Genomic DNA, 20,869 nt, shown 5'->3' with positions numbered 1-20,869 from the left:
TGAATCTACACGTGATAAAATTGCATAGAACCACACACACACACACACACACGCATACATACAAACACCAAGTGCAGATTAAACTGGTAAAACCTTGATAAGCTCAGGATTTTATCAATGTCAATTTCCTGGTTGTGATACTGTATTTTCATTATGCAAGATGCTACCATTGCGGGTAGCTTGGGTGAGGGTATGTGAGGCCTTCTTGTACAAAAATTTTTGCAACCATCTGTGACTCTCTACTTACTTAAAAAAAAGTTTTCAAAAAAGTAAGGGAATGATACACACACAGACTCACCCTAAGTTCCAGGGCTTCTCAAACTTTTTTACCCAAGTACTCCTAATCTAGGAGAGTGAATAGAGACATCAGGGTAAGGGGTGGGGGTACCCAGGAGCAGAGCTGAAACAGAGATCATGTTTTATCTTAACAAACATGGAAATCTTGCATTCCATTTTTAATGACTGTTTACATTTAATTTTTGAACAAAAATTTCCTCCAAATATTCAGGCAAAATTGATGTTCTGGGAAGGCATCTCATATTTATCCTGTAGTGTCACCTATCTTCTGGCAAGTTGACTTTAGCCCATTTTGAGAAGCATTGACCTAAGCTATTACATACACATAGCAAATATCTATTTACCCCTTTTACTGAAATTTTTCCCCAACTCAATATCCACGGTCACATATGTACACAAACACTCCTATTTCTGACTTTATTTTTTCCCTACACCTTCCCTTGACTTAGAATCTGTGTATGTGTCTGTGTGTTATAAGCCACCTCAAATTGTTTGTGGACCAAACAGGGTATAAAAATAAAATTTAAAAATACTAATTAAGAAAAAAGGAACAAAAATCAAAGCAAAAATAAAGAAATAAAAATACTAACTAAATACATATCCCAGTCCTGCCCCCCTCATTTCACCAACAGAATAAGTAGTGAGTTGAGATTGTAACTGTTTTAGTTGGTGGAAGTGAGAGTGGAACTGGGAGGTGAGAGAGGATTTTTTGTTTTGTTTTGTTTTTGTTTGGAGTGGGAAAGATATAACATACAACTCAATGGTAATAGAAAGGTAAGGAAGTGAAAAACAGTTTTTTTTTGCAGAAAAACATGCTAGAAGATGAGGACAAATGAAAATATTGATTTGTTCTCAAGATAGGTCTATAGGTAATTTTATTTCTGGGTTTCTAATATTTTGACATGCAATGTGTCATGATTTTTAATGCCTTAATGCAATGCCTCAGAGAAAAATCACTTTTAGAGTTAATAAAGGAATTCTTAACCCACTCCACCCTTTTGTTAGAAATTATAGCTTACCTGTTGTGTGCCTGTGACATTTCTCCTGAAATGATTAAGCAAGGATAAATTCAGCCACACTGTGTACTAACAACTAGAAGAAACACCATGCTTGTTTAAAACAAAAAGTTTAAGTCAGTGTGTAAGAATAAAATGACTCCACATGTCAGAAGGGATGGAAACTGGGCTGCACTTAAACCACAGAGGAAGGCAACTGCACTGGCTTCCCTTTTTTTGAAAAGGAAAATAGAGGGAAATTTCACAACTTGCCAAGAGTTCAATCTAAGAAATGAAATAAATATCAGAGTAAAGTTCAGTGGTTCAGAAATCTTCACTACATGTTACCTCATCTGTGCTGATGATAATTTGGGACCAGCTATTCCACTCTGGGCATTTGTCTCTCTCTTCAAACGTGACATGGTCAGAGTTCCAGCAGCAATGCTCATGGTTAAACCAGAATCCCCCTGTGCATATACCTTCTTTTAAGTCTGTCATCCAATGAGCTGAGATGTCTATCAAGCCAGCTAAGGAACCTGATTTACAGAGGGGGGAAGGCCAAAGTTAAACTCAATTTCCGAACCTTTCTTCTTTGGTAATCAGAATAAGCTTTGTCAGAGAAAACAAGGGAAAAGGAATCAAAATAATAGACAAGTTATACTTTTAGACTTTCCATTTCCATCTGCAACTTCTTTTCTAACTGTCTGCTTGATTTTCACTTATCCCTGCATTAAACACATCTGTAGAATGTCTATGTAAAAGAAAATTAGGGAAAAGAAAAGTGGTTGAATATAGGAGATTTGTCTTTAAGCTGAACTGACTTGGAAATTATGTATACTGATAAAGACAGCAAAGTTTATTAAAGATTATTTTATTCTCATTATATACATAAAATTAAGAAAACGTGACTCATCCACATTAATGATGTTATACTGTACTTATTTATGATGGCTTGGAACAGGGAGCTGATAATAGCAGGGTTTTTGCTTCATGGACAAGGGAGTTTGAGCAAAAGCAGGAAAGCATTCTAGGCCAAGAGAACTGAATGTATACAAACACAAAGCTGTGATGTGCATGAGCACTTATGTTGTAGCCTCTGAAGCCTTCTGAACCTTTTACTAGGACATGAACATTCTGAAGTTTTCTTCGAGAGGAGCAAACAATTAAACAAGAACATTTACAAAAAGAAAACAATGAGGAAATGAATAGTGAATTGAAGACCTAAGTGTTATAGCTAATAGACTGGTAGGGTTAAGATTAATAATAGTAATTTAGATTGTGGCCTTCTCATCACTGCTGTTGCCCAGATGAAGAAACTCTACATAAAGAAATTAAGTGGCCCAGAATCGTGCTTCAGGGAAATAGTAAAGACCTCATAAAATGCACAGCCCCTAAATCCCCAGACTGTTCCTACACTCAGACACACTGCTTCTATTGTTGTTCTCCTATGCTTAAAAACAAAATACCCCGTGTGCATGAAAAAAATATTCATTGACCACCTAGTGACAATGAATACACAAAAATGTGGAGGATATTATACTTACATTCCAACAGGCTGGAGACCCTGTCATGTATATGCTTTGATAGGTGCCAAAAGTGTTAAGCACAGGTTATTTACATACTTTAATAACATATTTGAATCTAATACTTTTGATACCTACTTTTTGGCCATTCCAGCTCTCAGTCATCTTTTCCTTCTAATTTTTATTGCCTCGATTCAGAAAATAAACATGATTTTATATAGTCTGGCTTGTTCTCTTGTTGCTTCACATATGCAATTCATATTTTAACTCACACTGGTATCCTCAATCCTATCCCCACCTACTTCTATAATACTTCTTATTCCAATTGGCTCTTTGTTTTCTGGTTACAAATTTTATCAGGTTTCTTCCAACCTAAGGAATATAATGTGTTCCCTTGTCCTTGTCATCATTTTAAGCTTTTGTCCCTTTTCTCCTTCCTATGACTAACAAATATTTCCAAAATTTGTACCTCCCCTTGAGACCTGGCCCCTAACATTTACCTGAGATGGTTTTTCAGTGCCATTCGCATCTTCCTAACTGGTAAACTGTATAACCTTTTCCCAGTCATCTTCCTCTTCAACCTCTCTGTAATATTTGGCATTACAGACCACTCAGTCTATTATTAGCTAGCTCCATACTTGGCCACACCATTTTCTCTCTCCTGTGAGAGCCAGAAGGGGGAAGAGTTATCAGCCTACCCCTGGAGCTGGCAAACTATGGCCTGAAGGCCAAATTCTGCCTGCCACCTATGTTTGTATATGAAATTTTACTGGATCACTGCCATGCTCATTGGTTTACCTATCATCTAAGGCTGCTTTCATGCTACTTGACAGAATTAAGTGGGTACAACGAAGACCATTTAACCCCCAAGGCCTAAAATATTTATTAAACTGGACCTTTACCAAAAAAGTTCATTGATGCCCCACCCTAGACATTTTTGAAAAGCCAGCTATGGATGGGTCATTTCTCATCTGCTATAAATCATTTTATACTTCATGGCTCATGAATCATTACCTCTGAGTAACAACAGCATCAGTAACAACTGGGGACCATGCTAAGTGCTATGTGCACTGCCTCTCTAATCCTCACAATAAACTTGTAATACCAGTATTCTTTTTTTTTTTTAAGATTTTTTTGTTTGTTTCCCACCCTCTTCCCCTACACCCACCCTGCTGTTTTTGCTGTGTGCATTGTCTTCTCTTCTCATTTTCTCTTCTCTAGGATTCACTGGGATTCAATCCTAGAGACCTCTGATGGGGAGAGTTACCCTGTCAATTGAGCCACCTCAGTTCCTGGTTTCTGCTGCACTTCACCTTGACTCTCTCCCTGTCTCTCTTTTGATCCATCATCATCTTGCTGCATGACTCCCTTGTGCGGGTCACTGGCTCACCACGCTGGCACTCGTGCAGGCACTGGCTTACTGCACGGGCACTGGCTTGCCACTCGGGCACGCTTTCTCTTCTTTTTCACCAGGAGGCCCCAGGGATCGAACCCAGGTCCTCCCATATGGTAAATGGAAGCTCTATCACTTGAGCCACATTCACTTCCCTGTATTCCCTTATTATCCCTCTTTTACAGAGCAGTAAACTAAAGCTTTCAAAGGTTATGAAAGTTGCCAAAATTTGCAAAACTAGCAAATGATAGAGCTGGGATTCAAATTCAGGCAGCCTAAAATGAGAGCCTGTACTAACTGGTCATTTTATACCACCTAACTCTTATTTTAGCTCAATATCTGAGATATTCTTTGGCCCCATCTTTTAATGCTATATGGACACAACTCTTAGCATCTCTTCCTGGAATCCTTAGCTTTCTGCTTCTCCCATGGGAATTTGTGTTAAAGCTATATTTGCATAGCAAGTATACTATTTTTAGTTAGATTCTATATTATTTGGAGTAGCTTGGGAAGTTGACAGAGATTATAAGAAAAGGTAGTACTATCCCACTTCTAAACTACCATGAAAGAATAAGATAATAAGCTCCTTCCTTAAGGGTATGAGCCATATCTTACATGCCTTTCTGTGCCACCTCGTGTGAGAGTAGAAGTCTAAAAAACATTTAAAATAATTTCTTAGGAAATTCTGTTCTACAACTTTGCTCTTAAACTCCTTACAGTCTGTATTAAAAATCAACTGTCTCCTCCAGGGGAGCAGATGTAGCTCAAGTGATTGAGCACCTGCTTCCTAGATATGAGGTTCTGGGTTCAATCCTCAGTACTTCCTAAAAAAATAAATCAACTCTCCAAGAGAAGGGTTCTTTTTTAAGATAGGCGCAGAAGTACAGTGATAAAAACACCTTAAAAGAGATACAATATTTTATAGCTTACAAAATGTTTTAAAATATATTTACTCATTTCACCTCATTTATTCCGATGGGGGAACTGAGCTTCTAAAAGGGTCACCAGCAATTCATTTCAGGTAGGGAAATAGCAAAACACAGCATTCAGCTCAGTTCATGATATGTGGGTGGGGGTGGGGGTGCACACCACAATCTTAGGAGACTTGTTTTAAAAGCTAATAAGTGTTTGTTTACCATACCTGAAAAAAGTCCAATAAGTAGCATCAACAACCAGCCAGAAAAAGCATCACTCACACTGTGAATTAAGGCCCGTGTTGACTCTTTGCTTTTATTGGTAATCTAGAGAGAAATGAAAAAACATTGTCATTGCATCCTCCACACACACCCTTCCTTTTTCATCTCAAAATTGCTCAGTAAAGATACACAAAGACACATCACCTGGGAATGAAAACCAATTTGGAGTTACTTCTCAAATGATCGGCAACTCAACAAATTTCACCAAGAACTCTGAGGTTTATTGAAGATTTAGGTAGTAATTTCTTAGAGTGCCAACCTGTTTTATTTATTGGTTTATTTCTGCCCTGGACATCGCATATTGCAAGGATGGGCTCTAGACTCAAAGGAATAGTTTGTTTTCCAAAGAATAAAACAACCATAGGCTAGGTTTATTTAAGTGGTGAAAGTATAATTTGAGGTTTGTTCTCTACTTGGTGCTGTGCTTTGACCTTGACCCAACAAACCCCTAATTGTATACTGATCATAGATACTAAGTGGTATCAGGGATGCTTTTCAAAAAAACTGTTGGAAATATCTGAGGCTACTGGGAGGTGCAGAAAGTTTTACCTTTTAAGTCCCAGCCTTGTTGATTTAACCTTTCAGTTCCCAAATGTTTAAAGCCAAACATTCTGACAGCTTTGTCACTGGTACTGCCCCTTCTCTGTATCTCTGCTTTTTTATCCTTGAAACTGTGACTTAGCTACCTCAAATTCACCTATAGAATATCACGAATAATAAAAAGCATTATAAATTTCTTAAAGCAGTAAAAAATTCATTTTCACAAATGACTAAGTTTCCACTTTCATTCTTGCCCGTGACATTATTTCCATTCTGATAAGTTAATGACAAAAAAGTCCCTTTTGAACATTTTATAAACACACTTTAAAACGGTTTTGATTTATTAGTAATGGGCATAATTTGTCTCAGAGGCAATCATTAATGGGAAATGTGCTCATCATTATAGGTGTCTTTTTCACAATTTAAATAACCATATTGAATATGCTACTGATGACAAACTGAACTCTAAGTTACAGATAGAAATTCTAAAGCTAGCAAGATTCTAGATTCTAAAGCCTGCCTGCTGAATTGATATGACAGAAAGAATATGTGTGCTCCCAAATAGCAGAAGTCATAAGAAAAACATAAAATGTTTTCTAGAGATCATCTTTTTTATTTGTGATATGGAAATTTCAGTGCAATTATCACAAATCCAAGGATTAGGAGGAATTACTCAAAACCTGTACTTTGGACAACCTGGCTTCTGGGTTCAGGCAGTCATGAGAAAACCAATTAGGAGGTGGGAAAGGCATAAGAATGCAAAGTGATCTAAAATTGCTAGGGAGATTCACTTGGCTCCGAGAGGAGGAAATTAAGAACTCAGGAGAGAATGGGGTCCACCTTAAAAATCAAATTTTAAAATTGTAGTCAAAACAGAAATAGTAAGAAAGGAGCTGGTGACCTAGCTTTTTTTCCCCACAGTAATATAAAATGAAACAGTCAATTTTAATCAAATTCTCCAAAATTAATATCCAATATGTTGTTTCTAAAATGTATGTCACACTTTATACAATGATGTTATTATTTCTTCTTCTTTCTATTGTCTTTTTCACCTTTTTTAAAAACAGTTCTTCAGTAGAAGCTGGAGTCTTGGTTACCCAGTTAGGAGCCTCTGACCTATACTATTCTAATTAAGTTTCTTCTCAATATTCACGGCCAACATCTGGCTTCTAAACAAAAGGCTTTTGGGAAGCAGACATGGCTCAACTGATAGAGCATCTGCCTACCACATGGAGGGTCCAAGGTTCAATCCCCAGGACCTCCTGACCCATGTGGTAAGCTGGCCTACACACAGCGCTGCCACATGCAAGAAATGCCGTGCTATGCTGGGGCACCCCCACGTAGGGGTGCCCCACGTGCAAGAAGTGCACCCTGCAAGGAGAGCTGCCCCACATGAAAAAAGTACAGCCCGCCCAGGAGTGGCGCTGCACATACAGAGAGGTGACGCAGCAAGATGACGCAACAAAAAAGAGATGCAGTTTCCTAGTTCTGCCAGATAATGCAAGTGGACGCAGAAGAACACAAAGCAAATGAACACAGAGAACAGACAATGGCGGGGAAGGGGAGACAAATAAATAAAATAAATCTTTTAAAATACACACAAAAGGCTTTTGGTCTTCTCAATCACTTGCTGACAGGGTGAAACTGCATTGCTACCCATAAACACATTACCTAATTTAGAATTAATCATTTCTAATGAAATTCACAATCCACCTTTCAGCTTCCTCTGGAGTCAGCTTATTTGCCAATATATTAATGTTGATACATTAATGGATGCAATAAAAAGTCTCAAATATGAAGAGGCGAGAATTGTCAATGAAATTCTCAAGACAAGCCACAAAGAAGAAGTCATTCACAAGAACTGATTCACATGCTCAACTTTTTCTGAGCCCCATCAAAATCAAAGTTAACATATAAGCCTTCAACAAATGCTCTAATTGGATCTTTATATGTGTAAGACTCCTGTTGAATAACTTTAACTAGATCTTTTAGCACCTGCCGGCATTTTCGAACACCTTTGTTTGTTATGACAGCTGTAGTCAAATAGCAGAGAATATGAGGACACACTGTCTGGATTGCATTAAGATACTGTGTCTGGTAAAAGAAGAGATCAATAATATAATCATGGCCTTTGGGGTGGTTGAAGAAAACAAACTGAGACCAATGAATGAGCCATGTTTCCTGCCAAAGAGACCAGAGTGGAGAACTCACAGAATTATTATCTATGGTCTGTTTTAATCATATAAGGTCTTCCATGTCTACATCTCAATTTTGCATTAATATTTCAGAGGCTAGTTTCCCCCAGAGTGAACTCAGAGCATTTCTATCTATTGCTGGAACCAACACTCTAAAAAAGTAAAGATACTCTGCTGCTCCTGAGTAATTTTCACATTCATATTGGAATTTTACATACCTGTAGAGTGTCTAAATATTCCTGCCTAAAACCATGTTTGTCATCCAGGTAGTCAAACAGCATCTGACCATCCTTGGTTGACTGCATTTGCCTGGTAGTTTCAGGATCTTCAAACATCTTCACAATTGGTTCTGTTTCTGCCTGAAGCTCTTTCAGTTGTGCAACAACGTTAGTTCTTTTTTCTCTCAAGCATGAGGAATATCATCAGAATAAAGGTTTTTGTATACATCCATAGCAAAGTCTACCATGTTTGTATCACTAAGAAGATCCAGTTTTCCTTGTAAATAATTGTAGGGTGACATAGCTTTTTAATGTGGTCTGCATACAGTCCTTACTCAAATAAGAATGTCTGTCTTACTGATTTAAATGATACACAGCAATAAGTTAAAGGCAAATGATCTTAGCAGAGTGCTCTGAGAAGTTTTTATAGCAATGAGTATCATCTATCTATCACATCAAATTAAGGTCCTTAATTTGAATTTGATTGGTCTTACAGTTTTGTTTGGGTTGATTGTATAAATTTGCCTTAGTTTTATGGTTGTACAAGAACTAAAATTACAAAGTGTTTATCCTGTATGCTTCAGTAAACATTAGGCTCTAAGAAATTTTTTTTATTCCTTTCAAAGGAAACAAAAATTTTTCATTTTAAAAACCCTGCTTCAAAGGAAAAAACATAAAAGGAGGATGAAATGGGGTGGAAGAGCTTTCAAATTTATTCTGGTTCCCCTGCCCCCAAATTTGATTTCACGTATCTGCATATGCATTTATATCCATTTCAGGGCTGTAGCCACTTGCTACAGAAAGATATATATATATTTAATCTTAGAAAAAAATCATATACAAAATTCTTTAAAATATTAATATAAATTCAAAAGAAAAGCCCTGAAAAAAAAAAAGAAAAGCCCTGCATTGACAATAGAAACCAGATTCAGCCACAATCAGCGCTGAAGAAAGGAAAGTATATAAAGAATATTTATCTTCAGCTACTTCCCCTGGTACGCAATAACACTTACTCATGTACCATCTTTCAGCTTACCTCTCGGTGCCTATCCCTATCTCGAGACTTCTCTCTCACCCAGTCGATTGTATTGAAATCTTCATAGGTTCCCACACCAGGGATCGGCTCCTCCAAGAAATCCATCATCCTATTTGCAGAACCTATTCCTCCACCATTGTATGACTTGTTCTCTGTATTGAACAGGAAACAGATGTTAGTACTTCAGACTTTCTAACATTCTTAATACCTCCTTCCTGAGCACCAAACAGTGAGCCCTTAAACTACCAGATGACTATAGTCAAGGTGTGTTGATAAAGCAATAAAATCACCTGGTGGCAACATCCATCACATTCACAGGTTTCTGTGGTCTAGGCACAAAATGATGAGGGTCTTAAGGAAGCGTGAATATAAAAGGACAGATGAGAGTGACAGTACAGATGAGAATTGACAGGAGTTGCTGTACAATGGGAAAGGAATTTTTCAAAGCAAAAGACAGGAACTTGGAGCAGCTGAGGTATTTCAGTTTCTGTTATGGGAGACAAAAAGGGTCACAGGTCTTTGCAAACATGTCACATAAAGGACCATTTTACATTTCTGGGGAGTAATTCAACCCTATGAGGCTACTTTTACCTGACTGGAGTCTCCAAAAAAAAACCTGTCGCCCTCTTCAAAAGTTAAGCTGGGGAAGCAGATGTGGCTCAAGCAGTTGGGTACCTGCCTACCACACAGGAGGTCCCGCGTTTGGTTCCTAGTGCCTCCTAAAGATGATGAGCAAAACAGTGAGCTGATGCAATGGGCTGGTGCAGCAAGCTGACACAATCAGCTGAAACAAGATGATGCAACAAGCAGACACAACAAGGAAACACAATTAGAGACATAACAAGCAGGGAGCAGAGGCGGCTCAAGTGATTGGGGACCTCTCTCCCACATGGGAGGTCCTGGGTTTGGTTCCCAGTGCCTCCTAAAATAAAGACGACAAGCAGACAGCAAGCACAAACAATGAGGCAGGGGTGGGGGGGATAAATAAAAATAAATATTTTTTTTAAAAAAAGTTAAGCTGGCTGGAATGTAAAAATTTCCTTTCAATAGCTTTAAAAGTTTGATCCCTGATATAATGAGCTTGTAGAAACTATCACATCAGTTCATGATTATTAATATTTACTTTTAATTTTTTTATTTTTTTCCAAATTCTACTCAATTTATTCATTTTTTTAAAAGATATTACATTCAAAAAATATGAGGTCCCCATTCACCCCCACCGCCCCCAACCCACCACTCCCCCCACAGTAACACTCTCCCCCATCATCATGTCACATCCATTGCGTCTGGTGAGTACATCTCCGGGCATCGCTGCACCCCATGTCCCGTGTTCCACACCATAGCCCACACTTTCCCACGTTCCATCCAGTGGGCCATGGGAGGACATACAACGTCCGGCAATTGTCCCTGGAGCACCACCCAGGACAACTCCAAGTCCCGAGAGTGCCTCCACATGAATAGAGATTTAAAGAACTGTGCACAGCTCAGTGATGAAATGTCCTCTGAACCTTCAGCTGGAAGAAACATTTCATTCTCCCAATCACAGCTCTTTATCCATGTTACTTTTAGCACTTCTCTTATAATTACTTATGCCTTACCAAACTTTCTAGATATAAACAGTTTGAGGGCCAGCCCTATATCTGATTCATCATTGTCTTCTCTACAGTATCTAGCATGTATCCAAGACTCAGTAACTATCTGCTGAACAGAAGTGTGTTTGATGAATTTTGAGGATGAGGGAGAGGTATTCAAACTCAGAAGATGTACTCACTCAAGGTTAGTATTGTTTCACAAACTTGTTCTAAATACTTCTGTAACAGTGTCTGATGTAGCAATATTTTGCTATTAAACACAAAATGTAAAACAATACTGAGTCATTTATACAAAAGCACACTGGGGAAAATGCGGAGTAATGCCATCATTTAACGCAACCAGCCAAAGCTCACATTCCCAGCACCAACCTTGGCAGGGTCAAAGCTTCATCCAGACTGCTTGGCAATGAATCCCTCTGCAGAGGAGGCCAAAGTATGTCTGAACAGATCCCCCTCCTGTCATCTGCATTCCCACCTTCACACTAAACTCCTAAAAGACAACTTCAGCGCTCTCATAGGGTAAGTTTGAATTACCACCCCAAGCTGTACCTGGTTACAAATTTTAAGTCTTCTGAATACCTAATTCAGTATTGTGAACAAGCAATGCACACATTTGAAAGGAAAAACTCTGCAGAATCCAAATCATATTGGGGGTGGGGCGGGATGTAGAGTAGAGGAGGTAAACAAGTTAATCTTAAAACCGGAAACCAAAGTCCTTTCCATAGCTTCAAGCATACCTTGCTAAAAAATGGTTGGCTGCTGAATCACCAGCCCAGCATTTCCTATCAGGTCTAGTGTCATACTGATAAAGATTAATGCTGGTGTGCTGTTGAGAGCTTGAAGGGGGAAAGCCGGCTAGGAAATGAAGGCAGAAAGAGAATAAAGTATATAATGAGGGGGAGCCAGTGTATCTCAGTGGTTGAGTACCAGCTTCCTACATATGAGGTCCCAGGTTCAGTCCCTTGCCCTGGTACCTCAAAAAGAAAAAAAAGTATATAAAGGGTAAAAAAACAAGCTGTTTCAATTCTTTAGTTAAACGTGGACGAGAACACAGGACACCAAACAACCAGAAATTTAATTTATTTTTTTAAGTAGGTTAATGATTCCATTGAATTTGCTCTGGTTTAAGATATCTCCTTCTAGGATTTTGTGAAATTGATTTTAAAAAGCCGATAGCTTTTTAAATGTTACACCATATATCAAATGAGGCCCCTAGCGCTAAGGATATTAAGACAAAATAAAGACCTGCAACAGCTTCCTAAGAGGAAAGAAAGAATCCCATTACATCACTAGGTAACATGAGCACTGCATCATCCTTCTTTGTAGTTAGTCTCCTAGTACAAATGCAAATCGTAATCCTCTGGCAGCTCTAAAAGAGGGAGCAGTGATTAGAATCCTACAACATTCTGCTTGTGATTATCCAGATCCCTTTCTCCCTGGGGTCACGCTGCCTCCCCCCGGTAGGGCTAAAGTCTGCTTACCTTCAATCACAGCTTTCTTTTTTTTGCCTCAAGGAAGAAATAACCTTGGCAGCCCGCATTTGATCATTTAGGTTGAGGAGCTTTTTTAGAGAAAGACACCAGATAGGAACGTGTTAGAAGAGCACTTGCTGCATTCTCTGCCTTTCACAGGAACAAACGCCACCTAAAGAACCACCAGTGTTCCCTGGCGGTCAGAATGTGATGTCACTGTTGGAATCACGTGACCAGACCCTTGGACCAGCCTTGGAGAAAGCACGGGTTTTTAACTGAGCACAGAAGCCTTAAAGATATAGATTCATTTAAACAAATGCTGTCAAACTGAAGACAGTTGGGACAGTTCAGAAAATTGGGGTCCAGACAAGTTTTAGTCTTCAGATCTCGTTTAACAGAAAGTCTATGAAGGCAAAGTGAAGGCAAAGTGGAAAGACCCAAAGGCATCTATAGTTACAGGAATCCTAAGTAAAAAGGGAGAGAAGCAAATATAGAAAAGGCTTTTTAAAAAATGCACTAGATAGCAAAAACGTGGATAAAATCTCACAAACAACAATACTGAGGGAAGAAGCCAGACAGAGAAAGAGTACATAACATTATGAGTCTATTCATGTATTGTTTTAGAGTACAAATGTAAGTGATTATATTACAAAGGAAAGCAAGAAAATGACAAAATAGTAGTTACACACAGGCGAGGGCTGTGACCTGGAAGGAGAAGGTAGGGGGAGGGGAGGGGCTTCTAAAAGGCTGGTACTTTTTCTTGATCTGGGTGGTGATTACTTGAGTGTTTGCTTTATAATTATTCTTTAAAAATGTACACATGTGTTTTATGTCTTTCTTCTATATATACATATAATTAAACAAAAGAATTGTGAAAAATTGAACTGCTTATCAACTTACTACACTAGGTCAGTTCTTAAATAGCACATAGTAACTTTGAAAGCCCAGAATAAGGTCAAGAAAATGAACTGTTTTTCACTAGTAGTTAGCTACCCAAAGCAACTTCAAATTCGATATTCATTAATCCAACTTGGGTAGCAATAGCTATTTTGGCTGTGAAAAAGTCACACACAAAAAATCTGCATTGCTTTAAGGCAAATCTTATGCCAAAGGCTATTTTTAAAGCACGTCTTAATTGTGTAACAAGGCTAGTCTGGTAAGTAGAATAAAATTGCCATTTCCCAACACCTTAAGTAAATCTACAAGACACCCACTGTTAAATATTAACCCAGCCACAGTGTGCTTCAATAATCAGACACCAAATGTAAGGTTTGAAATGTTGTGATTAAGGCCTGATGCATTGTGAAATGGTACAACAAAACCGCATGAGGAGAAGATACAGCTCAAGTGGTTGAGCACCTATTTCCTATGTATGAGGTCCTGGGTTCAATCTCTGGTACCTCCTAAAAAAAACCATGAAATATGAAGCATTTCATAAAACCCGTATGCAACAGACCATCATTGTTATCTCACTCTCTTGGTAAACTAATCCATCATTAATGAGAATTAAAATGAAGTGGCAATTAATAGTATTAAATGACAAACTACAGTGTTGTAAAAAGCAAAGCTATCTGTGGCCCAAGTATGACTGTCTTATGTGATTAAAATTTTAGGAAAACAATGTACATTTTACTCAGAGGATAACATGCCCAACCTCATAAGCCCCCTTTAAAGTCCTTCTTCATAATAGGATTTTCTCTGAAGTATCTTCGAACCACTGCAGAATTCCTTTACGTTATCTAATAAGACTTATATTATCTTACTAGATGATTTTACATTTCCTGGCAGATCATTTTGGATACTTAATAAAGGCACAGCTCGTTGAAGTACAGTGACTAAATCTGCATACCTGGGACCAGGTTAATAATTTTTCATTAAAGTCCATGTATTTTTCAAATGTTATATTAATGTTTCTGAGGAGAGACTTCTTTATTTCATAAAAAGGTAATTCCTTTGAGCACTAGAGGGCTGGTAGCTAACGTAGAGTCCTCATGCTAAAATGAGATCTAATTACAATTTAGGTTAAAAAATGAGGCATTGGGGAAGTGGATGTGGCTCAACAGATAGAGCGTCTGCCTACTGTATAAGAAGCCCAAGGGTTCAATACCCAGGGCCTCCTGACTTGTGTGGTGAGCTGGCTCACACGCAGTGCTGCTGCGTGCAAGGAGTGCCGGCCCATGAAGGGATGCCCCCACATAAGAGTGCCCCCCGCCCCATGCAAGGAATGGCCCCTGTGCAAGGAGAGCTGCCCCGTGTGAAATGCAGCCTGCCCAGGAGTGGTGCCACACACGCGGAGAGCTGACGCAGCAACAACAAAAAGAGACACAGATACCCAGTGCCACCTGATGAGAATACTAGCAGACACAGAAGAACACACAGCAAATGGACACAGAGAGCAGACAACGGGAGTGGGGGTGGGGGAAAATAAATAAATAAATAAACCTTTAAAAAAATGAGGCATTGGTATTCAGAGTTTGATGTATACTTCTCTCTTTTCTATCTCCCTCCCTCATTCCCTTCTCTGTTGAATTTGAAATGCCTGGCATACATTTATTATACAGACTGACAGATGTAGGTCAAATGATATCCTGAAAAGAAGACAAAGAAAAACTTACCAATTTTTAATACATACTATGATAAAACACAATAATGTAGTGGACCCAACAGAGTCATCATTCTAACACAGATCTGACTAAATGCTTTTCCAATTTCTAAATAAAATTTCTAAATAAAATTCTAAATGCAATTCCAATTTTAAAATGTCAGTAGCTCCTACAGCAAAGTTTTTTAAACTTTTATAGTACATGAAGTCCTCTTAATGGACATTTGACATGCATGGGCCGGTAACTTTAAAATAGTCATCATAATTTTTAGAATAGGAAAAACAAAATATTTAAAAATGTATAATAACGATGTTGATAATGAAATTGCTACTATTATAGGATTCATCAATGAGAGGGATTAAATCGTTTGCTCTTCCACCAATGTATCTATATCTGGTTTAAGGGCAAACAGCTTAAGCTGTGGGTCATATTTCACATCCAGATGGTTTCTTTTTTCCAGCATTTTAAAATTTAGTAGAAAGAAAGAGTACACTCATAAAACATAGATGTCATTGGCAGATCTTTTTCTACCCATTCAGGACCAACTACTGTGGTATAAACAAAGTAATAAAATGCAAAAGGCTTTCAAAAATCAGCCTATTAAAAATAAAGCTTTGAGTGCACAAATGTTCTGCCAAGAAAGGCAGAGCAAAATTAAGCAATGAGATTGGGGGGTACTTAGACCAGAGTTTTGCCTCTATAACACACAAAAAAAATTACTAGGTTTTGAAAGCATAGTGAACCCTAATTCACCTGTAAAACAATTTAGAGTTCTAACAGGGAAATAATTCAAGTTAAAGCATATTTAGATCTCAACTAGAATGATAGAAGAAATGCCCCCAAAGAGGCTAATTTGCATTGCCTGAATCCAGGGAAAAAATATAGTAAACTATTCAGAAAAGAAGTCAATATTGAAACAGCTTTCTCTGTAGTTACATTGAGGTCTAAAACTTACCAATGGTGCTTGAGAAAAATGCTGCTTGAATGACAAGGCATGTAAGTGAATGCACTTAACCTATTACTCATTATGGAAACCACTTTCTCATTTTTTTCCTAAAAAATCATGTTTAAAACTAGAAAACTCCTTAAAATACAAGAAAATAAATTCCAACTTGAGACTGTTTATTTCAATCCCTCACCAATATGCTATTATAAATTTACCTGGGGAGCTGAACAGTAACTGATTAAGTGAACTAGTTAAACACTAACCAAACCACAAGGGAAAAGAAGATAGAAAGAAACCTCATGCATAGAATCTGTACTGTGTTAGTTGTATCACAGCTGTATGAGGGCACACTTATAGGCAACAGCCTAAAGAAAAAAAATAAGCACTAAAAGGTTACTAGTACGTATCATAGGACTTGATTTCAGTTTCTATATATTGTAATTTTACAAGACTGAAACCACATCTACAAAAATTTCAACACTATGCCCAGTGGATATTATCCTGTGGTCATTTAAATTTTACCTTCATTCAACAGCAAATACTGACAGCCTATGATATGCCACTTTTAAATTCTAAATATGCACCCCCTTACCTTTCCTTATTGGTCTATCCATCCATTCTAGGTCTCCCAATAAGTGATGAACCCTTTCACATTCCGTATCACCTATATGTTTGAGAATATATTATAGCTGAAACTCTAATCATTAGTCAACATTGCTAGGATACCAAATTGTGCCACCATTTTACTTCCTTTTTGCTTTCCTACTTACCCAATCCCACTGACTGAAAAGCAAACCCAGGGACTGAAGAGTTGATGTAGCTCTCCCATCTAAGCCCTGAATAAGATCATCGACCATGTTATGCTTAAAGTACTATCTTAGTTTGGCCCCTGGGACACTTATTCAGATCAGGCCTGTCTTGTGTATTCAAATATTTTGAATACCAGTCCTGCACTCATTTCATTTAGGAATTGAACTTTAAAGTATCTTAAGAGGTAGAAAGATCAGCTAAGAAGAAACTCACTATCAACTGCAGCACTTATATGATACATAAATACATTCCCACCATTAAAGATCCAAACAATACACATGCATATAAAATACAAAAGCCTCCCACTTCCCACCCCAAAGACAACTAACAAAAATAATTCAATATGATCCTTTCAGTTCTTTTTCTATCCAGTTACACATATATGTGCAGACTTATAAAAACACAAAACCAAATTACACTTATATTTTGTGATATGCTTTTTTCACATACTATATCTGAGAGATTTTTCCATTTCAGTGCACATAACCAAGAGAATCTCACCTGCATGAGGATATTGGCTTGATATCTGCAGGCTCCTACTTGACTAGAATGCCACAGAAACCAAAGTGAATTGGGAAAAAAAATGCACTAGATTTGACAAAGTTGCTGAGACGGTTGGCTGTATAAAGAAAAAAGTTCTTTGCTCCATTACTTGCTTTTCATTCTTTCCTCCTCAAATTTATACATATATGAGATTGACAAGAGGATTAAGGAATGAAACAAATGAGGAGGCTCTGCCCTAAAATATACATTACATACCACAGTGTTGGGAAACCTTTTGGGTAGCATGATTCTGCTTAATAACTTGCAATTATTGTTTTAGAAGGAGTAATTCTCCAATTCTACCCTTAGTCTTTTCTCTATTAATCTCCAAGAGGAAGTTGGGAACGAGAAATTAGCAATTATTCTTCTAGGGAAAAAACTTCAAGAGGGGAAACACCAGTTAGGAGATTTTACATGGACAGAAAATACGTTTAAAAAAATACATCTAAGAACTGCTTTTAAAGAAACACTTATACCTGAACCCAACAATTCATGTTATTAATTGCAGCACTATTTGTACCAGAAAAAAACTGGGAACAATGAAACAGCCCATTAAAATGAGAATAGTGCAAAGAATGAAGCTTAACTGTACTGTACTGGAATGGAAAAATCTCCCAGGGATATTATGTGAAAAAAAGCACATCACACACAAAAAATTAGAATTGTTTTTCCTTGCAGATTTTTTTTTTGAGGTACTGGGGATTGAACCCGGACTTTGTATGTGGGAAGCCAACACTCAACCACTGAGCCACATTGGCTCCCCTGAATTGGTTTTTTCATTTGTCTGCTTGTTGTTTCCTTTTTTGTTTTAAGGCACTGGGTACCTAACCCAGGAACTGCCATGTGGGAAGCAGGGCCTCAACCACTTGAGACACATTCACTCCCCTGGATTTTTAAAAATATACTTTTATTACAGAAGTTCTAAACTTACAAAATAATCATGCACATGTGCAGAATTCCCATACAACAACCCTTCACCAACACATCACAACATTGTAGAACATTTGTTACAGATTATGAAATAATATCATCAGACTATTACCACTAACTATGGTCCATAGCATATATTTGGCATATTTTTTCCATATCCCCCTATTATTAACATAGTAAATCTTTGGCATTGATGCAAGATTATTACAGTATTGCTATTAACTACATTCCATAGGTTAGACTAATTGCATTTTCCCATACTTTTCCACATTCCCATCACCCTGAAATAGTGACATACATCCACTGTAGTTCACAGAGACATTCTTGCATTTGTACTATTAACCACAATTCTCATCTACCTCTGAGTTCAATGTGAAGGGACTCTAAAATATTATTTTTCCTCTAACAATGGACCAAAGTGGTTTAACTAACTGAAAAATCTATGAGTAACTCCCACATTCAGCTCCTACAAGTTATGAGCTTGGAAGCCCTCACTTCTACCCAGCCTTACAACAAGAAAGAGCTGGACAAACTGAAAATCAGTGATAATTTTTGGACCCATCTGAGAAGAGAGGCTGCAAGGTAAACGGCCACCAGAAATCTGAAGAGACAGGCTTAAATCACCAGAGACACGGCTAAAATCAGCTTACCTGGAACAACAGCCGCTGAAGCCACAAACTGGTAAGAACACTTAAATGACAACTTTAACGAATCACTGAAGGCTGAGGGTAGACTAGCTGGAGAATGAGAAACTCTTGGGAACTGTAGTCTTAGGTAGGCCCCCACACATTCATGGGCTTCACCTTCAGGAGCCTCACCAGGAGCCTCACCAGATCCAAGAAAGAAGCTCTCCTGCCCTGGTCAGGGGAGGGGAAGAATAATCATTGTGAAATATCCCTGGAGCCTGCTCCATAACAAAGGCCTATGCTCCAGGGGAAAATACTTTCCCTGTACCTTATCCCAGGCGGAGAAGGGCATTCCTCCCATTCCAGCCCCCTCTAGCCTTCTCGTCTCACCCAAGAGGAAAAAGAAACATAGTCAAGGCAGGTCAGGACTGCAAGGAAATAGATTTGGAATGTTACAGTCAAGGCAAGGAGTAGGAGGCAGGGAGAAGAAAAAGCTATACCACCGGAGAAACATTTGTGAAGGTGACACAGGCACACTAAAAGACTAAAATTTAATCAGAAGGTTATAAAATATCCTCCCAGTCCCAAGAATAATGGCTCCCCTGTAACTCTTTAAGAGCTCCAATTCAGAATCTTTTCAGATGTCGTATTTAAGGAAGATCAAAACCAAGAGGAGAGGGAAACGGATGTGGCTCAACTGACAGAGCGTCCACCTACCATACAGGAGGTCCAGGGTTCAGTACCCAGGGTCTCCTGACCCACGTGGTGAGCTCGCCCATGCACAATGCTGCCACGCGCAAGGAGTGCCATGCCACGCAGGGGTGCTCCTCACACAGTGGAGCCCCATGTGTAAGGAGTGTGCCCTGCAAGGAGAGCCATCCCACATGAAAAAATTGCAGCCCACCCAGGAGTGGTGCCGCAGCAAGATGACACAACAAAAAGAGACACAGATTCCTGGTGCTGCTGACAAGAATGCAAGTGGATGCAGAAGAACACACAGCAAATGGACACAGAGAACAGACAACTGGGGGGGGGGGCAGGTAAGGGGAGAGAAATAAATTTTTAAAAAATAAATTTTTAAAAAATCAAGAGGAGATAAAAACAAAAAGAGGAAATCTGTACCCTCTGGCAAGTGATAGCTACACCAAACAAGAAGCAGTCAAACTCTTAATCAGTTTGCTATAAATCCTAACACAATGGAATTAAACTAGAAACTCATAAAAGAGAGATAGCTGGAAAATCCCCACTTATCTGGAAATGAAACACCATACTTCTAAATAATCCATGGGCCAAAGTCTCAAGAAAGAAATATTTTGAACTAAATGAATATGAAAATCCAAAATACCAAAATCTGTGGATGCAGTAAAAGCAGTGCTTAGAGGGAAATATATAGCATTATTACTACAAAAAAGCATTTACTAGAAAAGGAAAAAGATCCAAAATCTATAACCTAAGCTTCTTCCTTAGGAAACAAGAAAAAAGAATAATGTAAGCAAAAGAAAACATAAAAACTAGAGGACAAATCAATGAAATTGGAAACAGGAAAACAGTAGAGAAAATCAACCAAACTAAAATGCAGATTCTTTGAAAGGATCAATAAAATTGATAAACTGCTGACCAGGTTAACCAAGAAAAAAAGCAATGACACAACCAATATCAGAAAGGAAGGAGAGGTCATTAATACTGATCCCATGGAGATTAAAAGGATAACAAAGAAATACTATAAACAACTCTATATACACAAATAAATGGAATAATTTATTGAAAACTACCAAAACTCACACGAAGAGAAATCAGAAAACCTGAAAGAGACTTAATATTATTCAATCAATAAGTAATATCTTCTTTAAAAAATCTTCTTTAAAAAAGCACAAGGTCCAGATGTTTCTGTAGTGAAGTTTACCAAACATTTAAGGAAGAAATTATACCAATTTTCCACAATCTCATCCAGAAA

The 20,869-nt window shown here is 38.1% G+C and overlaps 1 protein-coding gene and 1 pseudogene across 5 annotated transcripts in view; both read right to left on the bottom strand.

Annotated features, from left to right (window-relative positions):
- The window catches only part of CLCN5 (chloride voltage-gated channel 5), a 161,169-nt gene that overhangs the window by 19,303 nt on the left and 120,997 nt on the right, over positions 1 to 20,869 (bottom strand). For 3 of the 5 annotated variants that reach the window (XM_004465032.4, XM_023590708.3, XM_071213389.1), the window contains 3 exons: positions 9,394 to 9,545; positions 5,350 to 5,449; positions 1,641 to 1,828 (listed from right to left, as the gene is read on the bottom strand). In XM_004465032.4, coding sequence (XP_004465089.1) covers positions 1,641 to 1,828; positions 5,350 to 5,449; positions 9,394 to 9,545 — 440 coding nt within the window. Of the gene's footprint in view, positions 1 to 1,640; positions 1,829 to 5,349; positions 5,450 to 9,393; positions 9,546 to 12,466; positions 12,676 to 18,939; positions 19,145 to 20,869 lie in introns of those variants that run through there. The other 2 variants (XM_023590709.2, XM_004465033.4) reach the window with 2 other exon arrangements.
- Positions 7,455 to 8,765, bottom strand: LOC111765709 (eukaryotic translation initiation factor 3 subunit E pseudogene; annotated as a pseudogene).

Source organism: Dasypus novemcinctus, chromosome X, assembly GCF_030445035.2.
Source record: "Dasypus novemcinctus isolate mDasNov1 chromosome X, mDasNov1.1.hap2, whole genome shotgun sequence".
Classification (NCBI taxonomy): domain Eukaryota; kingdom Metazoa; phylum Chordata; class Mammalia; order Cingulata; family Dasypodidae; genus Dasypus; species Dasypus novemcinctus.
The sequence above is the reverse complement of the archived record's forward strand: the minus strand, read 5'-3'. Positions and strand labels throughout refer to the sequence as shown.